The sequence below is a fragment of the Triticum aestivum genome, chromosome 1D (genome assembly GCF_018294505.1).
Source record: "Triticum aestivum cultivar Chinese Spring chromosome 1D, IWGSC CS RefSeq v2.1, whole genome shotgun sequence".
In the NCBI taxonomy this organism is placed as follows: Eukaryota; Viridiplantae; Streptophyta; class Magnoliopsida; order Poales; family Poaceae; genus Triticum; species Triticum aestivum.
Window position 1 is genome coordinate 74,478,759 of NC_057796.1, and position 8,594 is coordinate 74,487,352.

At 42.6% G+C, this 8,594-nt stretch overlaps 2 protein-coding genes across 3 annotated transcripts; both read left to right on the forward strand.

The window, feature by feature from the left end:
• Window positions 1-264: 264 nt before the first annotated feature.
• LOC123180387 (alanine aminotransferase 2) lies at window positions 265-5,477 on the forward strand. 2 transcript variants are annotated; one of them, XM_044592432.1, is made up of 15 exons: window positions 271-582; window positions 1,572-1,622; window positions 1,905-1,955; window positions 2,049-2,114; window positions 2,182-2,243; window positions 2,749-2,827; window positions 2,917-3,021; window positions 3,115-3,225; window positions 3,324-3,461; window positions 3,715-3,789; window positions 3,890-4,010; window positions 4,091-4,245; window positions 4,331-4,405; window positions 4,491-4,694; window positions 5,163-5,477. In XM_044592432.1, exons 1-15 carry the CDS (start codon window positions 544-546, stop codon window positions 5,277-5,279), a joined length of 1,449 nt encoding a protein of 482 aa, XP_044448367.1. In that variant the 5' UTR covers window positions 271-543; the 3' UTR covers window positions 5,280-5,477. The 2 variants fall into 2 exon arrangements, with proteins under 2 accessions (XP_044448366.1, XP_044448367.1); XM_044592431.1 differs by having other exon boundaries at window positions 265-582; window positions 2,049-2,243.
• A 413-nt stretch (window positions 5,478-5,890) lies between these two features.
• Window positions 5,891-6,914, forward strand: LOC123180388 (uncharacterized). The gene is made up of 2 exons (XM_044592433.1): window positions 5,891-6,226; window positions 6,322-6,914. The coding sequence occupies exons 1-2, from the start codon at window positions 6,092-6,094 to the stop codon at window positions 6,703-6,705; spliced, it is 519 nt and encodes a 172-aa protein (XP_044448368.1). The 5' UTR covers window positions 5,891-6,091; the 3' UTR covers window positions 6,706-6,914.
• Window positions 6,915-8,594: the final 1,680 nt, after the last annotated feature.

Genomic DNA, 8,594 nt, shown 5'->3' on the forward strand with positions numbered 1-8,594 from the left:
GTTTCAAAATAGATGACCCAACTTTATACTAGAGTTGGGTCATCTACACATGTGCCTGACCATACCAATTGCCTCTCCAACCTCTCACGGAGCCAAAAAGCAAAGACAAATAATAGGAAACACAGAAAGGCAAAGGGAAAATTTGCACCTCACATATGGTATGACAGAAAGCGGCAGCGTGGACGCAATAGGGATAGGCCGGACCTTCTTGGAGCAGCGGATCTTGACACTTTCTGAGAGCAAAAGGCCGAGCCGAGACGAAACCGCGGCTGAGGACGGCGGCGCCCGCGGGCCCACCCGCAATCCCGCGGCTTCCCCCCGCTTTCCATTCCTCCGTCCCTTCCTGTGGGTGAACACCTCTCACCTCCTCCGCCGCGCCCCCTGCTGCCTGTTTTGTTTCCATCCTCCGCCCGATCTCTCCTTCTTTATAAGCACATCGCCTTCCTTTCTCCCTTCCGAGTCGCCACAAAACCGAGGAAAGAGAGAGACGGACAGGATATACTCGCTGCTCTGCCGCCCCCTTCGCCTTTAGTTGATCTCGCCATGGCTGCCACCGTCGCCGTGGACAACCTGAACCCCAAGGTGAGCGGCGCTTCTCCTGTCTGTTTCTTGCTCTCTTTTCTTGGGCGGTCCCGGCGAGGCGGGGGCGGGTTGCTGATTTGATCTGTGAGTTGGGTGGTCGGGCGTCTACTTCATCGAATTCTTCTTAGTTTTTGTTTCTGATTCAGTCCTGCACTTGTGGTACTAGTTGATACACTTTAACACTTGGTTATTCCGCTTTAGTGTTCTGGATCTGATAGCCCGAAGTTGGAAAGCGAGGATTTTTTTCATGCAAACTTATATATCATCTAAAGATAGATGCTTTGATTTTTATTGAGAGTGAACTGATGAACTTTTGGTCTGCAAATTAGAGTTATTCAGCAGTTGATTACAAGTTATTAAAAGTGTAGTCTGTACTGTGGTGTAGTGTTTTTACCTTGATGCTGTCAGTTTCCGCAAAAAGAGTGGAACCTAGCCAGCAGGTAGATCTCAGTACTATTGAGCTGCTGGCATGCAGTTTTTTGTGTCACGGTGCCAGTCAGCATCCTTTTTTTGTTTGGCACTATAAAACAATGTCATCTTTGATGCTGAAGCACGAATACTGTTGTTTAAATGATAGCATAGATGCTGCTCAGATGCAAATCTGTCACTTGTGAAGATTTTCACATGTTGTAGTTTGGTCACAGAGGATATAAAACATGTGGATTTTTTAACATGTTGTAGTTGGTGACAGGGCATCTGGTGAACTGACCACTTGTCTCTCTGCTCATATTCTTTCACCTGGAGTTCTTATTACCGTTACATGGTCATATGACAGCATAGCATTCCGTCCACATCTCTGACATGATTATAAGTTCATTATATTTCCACTTTCAAGAATTTACTGGCATTCTGTGTTTTATTTATTTGAGTCACTGATTAATTTTTTTTCCGGGGGAGTCGCTGATTAATTTTGACCATCATTTGATCAACTATGTGCATTTTCTAAAAACTAGCCACTTCGTTAATTAATTATCTTATGACTGTTGCAGGTTTTAAAATGTGAGTATGCTGTGCGTGGAGAGATTGTCATCCATGCTCAGGTATTTCAACTGACCAACAAGTGTTATTTCAGTCATTTGAAATCTCCTGTATTCAGAGTTTAGCTAACTCTTTACTCATGTTTTTAGATAATCACCAAGTCTAATAAAAGTTTAGTAGGATGCACTTTTTATTCTGAATTTTGACAAGGATTTGTTTGGTATTAGTAACAGTTTGATACGCTTTAAAAACAGAGGGTGTTACCTGGCATTTCCTGAAAGACGACAGTTCATGTGCCATTAAGTATTTAGAAATTGATTAACCAGGTAATTTTGTTTTTGCAGCGCTTGCAGCAACAGCTGCAAACTCAACCAGGATCTCTACCTTTTGATGAGGTACTTAAGCATAGATTCTGAAGGTTAATGTTATAGATAGTTTTCTTGTTATGTTGTACAGTTTCTTAGCTCATTCAACTTTTCCCCTTGCAGATCCTCTATTGTAACATTGGGAACCCACAATCTCTTGGTCAGCAACCAGTTACATTCTTCAGGGAGGTATGTGAATTTTGTACCTGCAGAATTTAAAGTTTGTTCTGCTGGATTCTTACATGGTATATCGCAGGTTCTTGCACTTTGTGATCATCCAGACCTGTTGAAAAAGGAGGAAATCAAAACATTGTTCAGGTGAATATCGGCATCATTGTAGCTCATCAGCATGAAACAAATGCAAGGAAAACTTAGTATGGGAGGATATTTTGGTGGATACCCTTAACCAAGTGCTATCATGCTACTTTTTTGTGATTCAAATGAACTTGAATAATTGCAAAAACACAATTGTGGAGTAAAAGTATTCCATAGGGTGTGATGCACCAATCTGCAACATTTTAAGCCTATACTTTATAAGTGCTAAAAAAATCGATACTTGCTGTGTGTTGCCACTTCTGAACGAATTACTAGTTCCCAACCACGGGTGGAGTGAAATCCAACAAAAAAAATCAGTAACTAAAAGAATAAAAAAAGCTTTTATTGAGTCATTTAAATTATAGAAGAATTCCTGAACCCAAGAATTCAAAATGACAAGTTCCTCTTTACCCAGAAAAAAATTGATTATGAAAAATACCTAGAACTAATTCATTTGTCTTAGCGTGAACTTGTTGCATATGATACCTGATGCTTCATCTTGTTGCAGTGCTGATTCTATTTCTCGAGCAAAGCAGATTCTTGCCTTGATACCTGGAAGAGCAACAGGAGCATACAGTCATAGCCAGGTAATCATCTCATTGCACAATTTATTACTTGCTGCAAGGAGAAAAATATGGAATCTTGGATTGACTTTGTTGTTTTACCATTCTCCTAGGGTATAAAAGGACTTCGTGATGCAATTGCTTCTGGGATCGCTTCACGAGATGGATTCCCTGCTAATGCTGATGACATTTTTCTTACAGATGGAGCAAGCCCTGGGGTATGAAATTTACCTCTTCCTTCGATTGCTAGACAATGTATGAACAAACATAAAGTAGTTAACTCTTATATCATGTTACTCTTCCCTTGTTAGGTGCACCTGATGATGCAATTACTGATAAGGAATGAGAAAGATGGCATTCTTGTCCCGATTCCTCAGTACCCTTTGTACTCGGCTTCTATAGCTCTTCATGGCGGATCTCTTGTATGTACCCTCCCTGTTTGCCTGGCAAAAGAAGTTTAAGTTTAGTATAGTTATATTTCATGCGGCGCCAAATCCTGAATTGAGAGCATATCTTTCAGGTCCCATACTATCTCAATGAATCGACGGGCTGGGGTTTGGAAATCTCTGATGTTAAGAAGCAACTCGAAGATGCTCGCTCAAGAGGCATTGACGTTAGGGCTTTGGTGGTTATCAATCCAGGAAATCCTACTGGACAGGTTTATACTCATCTTTTTCCTTCTGGACCAGAAAACCTTCTTGGTTTGCTGCAACTATGGTGTCCACGCCATATATTTACTTAATGAATGCATTTCTCGTATTCTTGAAGTGAGTATATTTCTCCATTCTTTTGTAGGATAGCTTAGGAAATAATTATTTTTTGCTTGGGCTGCAATATGTATAAAATCTTCTGAACTAAGATAACTAAAAAGGAGAAAAGATCAATAATTGAGATGGTCCATTTATTTATAGGTACTTGCTGAGGAAAACCAATATGACATAGTGAAGTTCTGCAAAAATGAGGGTCTTGTTCTTCTGGCTGACGAGGTGAGGGATAATGGTTCTCAAAGCATCACAACACACTTTGAGCTGCTCAATTCTATTGCTTTCGTTGCGTGTAACATTCATGTCATTTATCTATTGGTAGGTATACCAAGAGAACATCTACGCTGACAACAAGAAATTCCACTCTTTCAAGAAGATAGTGAGATCCTTGGGATACGGCGAGGAGGATCTCCCTCTAGTATCATATCAATCTGTTTCTAAGGGTAAGTAGAAAGATCCACATGCTTATTCTTCTATTCACAGTGTTGCTGGTTTGCCAAAACTATTTTGTTGCTACCACCAGGATATTATGGTGAGTGTGGTAAAAGAGGTGGTTACATGGAGATTACTGGCTTCAGTGCTCCAGTAAGAGAGCAGATCTACAAAATAGCATCAGTGAACCTATGTTCCAATATCACCGGCCAGATCCTTGCTAGTCTTGTCATGAACCCACCAAAGGTCAGTGACATGACGCTCCTTAAATTTCTACACCTAAATGAGAATACAAAGTTCTTCAGATAAATACCATTAATGGCTTCTGCAGGCTAGTGATGAATCATATGCTTCATACAAGGCAGAGAAAGATGGAATCCTTGCATCGTTAGCTCGTCGTGCGAAGGTGCGCCATGGTTCTATATCTCATACCCCTAAATGCATTGTTGAAAACATGCTAAAATTTGTTACTGCTGCTTTCTTGATCACAGGCATTGGAGGTTGCATTCAGTAAACTTGAGGGAATTACTTGCAACAAGGCTGAAGGAGCAATGTACCTGTTCCCTCAAATCTGTCTGCCACAGAAGGCGATTGAGGCTGCTAAAGCTGCTAACAAAGCACCTGATGCATTCTATGCTCTTCGTCTCCTTGAGTCGACAGGAATCGTCGTTGTCCCTGGATCTGGATTTGGCCAGGTGAGCAGATTCAATCTTGATACAAAGATTATGCTATTTTTATGCCTGTAGTCGCTGATACTATTGGTTTGGACATATAAATCTTGCATTATTTTAACCACCAGGTAACAATCATATCGTTATCACAAAAAAAAACAATCATATATTCCCTCCGTTCCTAAATATTTGTCTTTCTAAGAATTTCAAATGGACTACCACATACGGATGTATATAGACATATTTTAGAGTGTAGATTCACTCATTTTGCTCCGTATGTAGTCACTTGTTGAAATATCGAGAAAGACAAATATTTAGGAACGGAGGGAGTAGATATGAAACTAACATGCCCGAACTGAACTGAAACGTTTAGTCCATTAGTGAAAGCATTTATGGACTCTGGGTTTTGAACAATATACATTACATGTACTTTCCCTTCCAGTGTTTTTACCCTAGGCCATAACATTGCCATTGATACTCTGTACTCGACAGGTTCCTGGCACATGGCACTTCAGGTGCACGATCCTTCCGCAGGAGGAGAAGATCCCGGCAATCATCTCCCGCTTCACGGTGTTCCATGAGACGTTCATGGCAGAGTACCGTGACTAAACTGGTGTAACATGTGTGGGATTACATGCAAGCCTCATGGATTTTCCCTAGGCGTTTTTGCCCGCGTTGACAGCAGTATCCTGTAGATGAGACAAAATAAAGCAAATCCATGGCTTGTGTGTGTGATACTATATCAGATTACCAGTCTGATGCCTTTGATGGCAAATTGGCAACTGAGAATTTTTATTTCCACCTTTAGTTTGCTCGATATCTGTGGCGGAATACCTTCGCGTTCTTGGCAATTTTTGAAGTATGACGAGCAAGGCGAATCGCCAAACCTTGGGATGAATCTGTATGGGTGGGAGTATAGGTCTGGGAGTGTAGGTCTTCCAAGCGTTGCAAAACTATGACGTAGCGAGGACACTGAAGAAATGAATGAAGCGTGGTTTCTCGGCGACAATTGCTAGGCGCGGACGAGCTCGCGCGCTCCCGGAATCTTCATGCGTTCGATCCGCTGGAGGCACGAGGTGCCCGCTGTATTGTACGTGACAGGTGAGGACAGTTAATGTGCGTACGTAACGGGCAAGAGACGTTGGTGGCGCCGGCGTTATACGAGGATTTCACGGTGTTTATGTAACGCGTCGTCTGTCTACTGTTCTGGACTTGTGTATACCGGAAGTACGAGATGGCCTGTAACGGTGAGGTACAGTAAGTAGTTGGCCGGCCCGCTGGATGTATTTAACGCAATCCACGGGTGCTTCTGGATCTGGTCCCCATTCGATCCGCAAATCGCAAGACAAAACCCTAGACTGGCCCCACAGTTTCTTCTAGGTCGTCCCAAATCGGAGAAGATAGAAGCCTAGGTATCGAAGATGGCAGATCCAGTAGCGGATCCAGCTGCTCTGCCAATCGTGCCTTGTCCGAATTGCGGCAGGAACGTGGTGACCTACATTGCTAGGCGCGGGCAGAACGCCGGTCAGCGTTTCTACAAGTGCCGGAATCACAATGTAAGTCAAGTTTCTTGGATTGGGTATGGGTGTTTTTTGAGATGTTTAGCTTGGTAGATTATCACGAGGTCCGTGTTCTTGTGGATCCATTGCAGCCTTCAGCGGGCGGATGCGATTTCTACAGGTGGCAGGAAGGCTATGCGGCGCATCTCGCCAATCTCGAAGAAGGAGAAGCTGCTGTGGGTCAAATCGGTCCGGGTCAGATGCAGGGTGGGCAAGCGGTCCAAGCTCAAGTTGTGCAGGCGCTTCACGGCCAGCCGGTGCAGCAAAATGGGCCGCCGGAGGCGTCGCAGGCTGCATCGTTTGCAAGTGCTGTCGCAGGATATATGCTCGCGGCTGCTCCAGTTGCCGGTCGGCAGGGTGTGACAGTCGCCGACGCCGCGTCCATCAACCTGGTGGTATCAGTAGCAAACCTGGTAATTGGGGTGGCAATTCTGCTGTTGCTTGTGGCAGATGTTGTCCTGCGCGTGGTTAATTAGGCGATGTGGCCGTTCTTATGTGGCCGAGATGGCAGCGTGGTTAAGTAGGATTAGGCTTAGTGTTATATAATAGTACGTTATGATTTTGTAGTTGGTCGAAGCGTGGACGCCAAGGGTGAGTGACGATGTAACCATGTAGTGCTAAGTGTGGACGAGCTGCAGATGTAATGTCGTGTTATCTAAATGCTATGGATGAACTGATGGTTTGATGCCTACGGTGTGTGAATTACGTCGTTTTTTATTCTGTCAGAATGGGAGTTAGGAGGGAAGGCTTTTTAGAATGAATGTCATTTTTTCTTTTTTGGATTTTAAGTCGTGTTTTTTAGGAGCTGGCGTGCATGTCTGAAACGGATGGTCACCAAGAGGGTTAATCATTGTTTGTATGCAGATATTCAGGCATAAATGTTTTTATCCCTTTTGTGTTGTATTGATTTAGTATTTCCCCTTATTCATGCACGGCAAAGATATATTTTTAAAATACAAGCTTAATATTTTTTATATGTGTCCACAAATTTTTATATGCATATTTTTTAGTATGGTTTTGAAATGCCCGATAAAGATTTTTTTGAAAATAAAACAATTACATCTTTTATATTTATGGTCAACATTTTTATAAACACAGTTAAATTTTTTAAAACAGAAGTGTTGTTTTTTTATGGGTAGTCATTCTTTTTTTTAACGCATTTACATTTTTTTATAGTGGATGACAACATTTTTTGAATAATTGTTTTCACCAATTTTCAAATGCTTGCTAATTCTTATAAGTAATAATTAACCCCTTTCACACATGCTTTATATAATTGGTATACACTCTTAGGGAAGAGAAACATTTTATTTATACACTTTGAACATTCCTTGCAAATGCTGATTATTTTTTCTGACATGGTTACCACCTGTTTATTCGCAACTTTCTACATTTCTCAAATGATTGATTATCCTTTTGTTATACTTTATTTTCGATTTTTATGCAAAAAATTTATACTATCAGATGCTTGCTTAACATTTGTCAAGCACAAGTTTTTTTGTTTTTTAATATCCGGTCAGTAATATTCACGCATAGGAGGTGAAACAAGCGTGTAACAGTAGTACTCCTCGTCCCTCACGGTTATTGGGCTGTCCGTTCATGTGGGCTGGCCCGTCGTCCGTAGACTGGCCTGGCTCGTGCATCCCTTGGCATCGAAATCGCCCGGAGCCTTGTCGGATGTGCTCGACCACCTACGCCCTTATCCGCATCTGAATGGCTATCCAGTCAGAGACGCCACAGCCGGAGCTTCAGTTCAAAGAAAGGTCGCTGGATCTGGATCTCGTGAAGCAGGTATCTGCTCCGTCGGCTCTGAAGGCAGGATTGCAGTAGCTGCTCGGGTGCTGCCCTTGGCGCCTCGCCGCGCGGGTATTCGCTGGTACGTTTTTCATGGTGTCAGATCTAATTTCGGTTGTGGCATGTAGTTTTGCATATAGATTTTGTAGCTTGGAATTGAGGAGTAGATCCATGTCGTGATTCAGTTGCAATATTGTAGATGGACGAAGAGTTTGAGGACCAAGATTTTTCTGATGGAGCGGTGGGTGAGGGAGAGCCTGAACTTGATCGGACAGAAGAACATCAGCCAGTTATTACTTCTCGGTTGTCAGTTAAGCGTGTTGTAGAGATGGTCGCAAAATTTTACGAATACAAGAGATGGCTTGTAACCGAAATTGGTTTTGGTGGAATCCTGAAGATCCCAATGCTTGTCAAGTTGGATCTGAGGATGAGTGCTTGGGTTATGAGGAAGGTAAATGCTCGGTGTCGTGTAATCGTCATTGATAATGACAATATGATTGGTTTCACAACAGAAGATTTCCACAAGGTTTTTGGCATCCCATGCGGTAATCGAGATGTGGGTGGCAGGGAT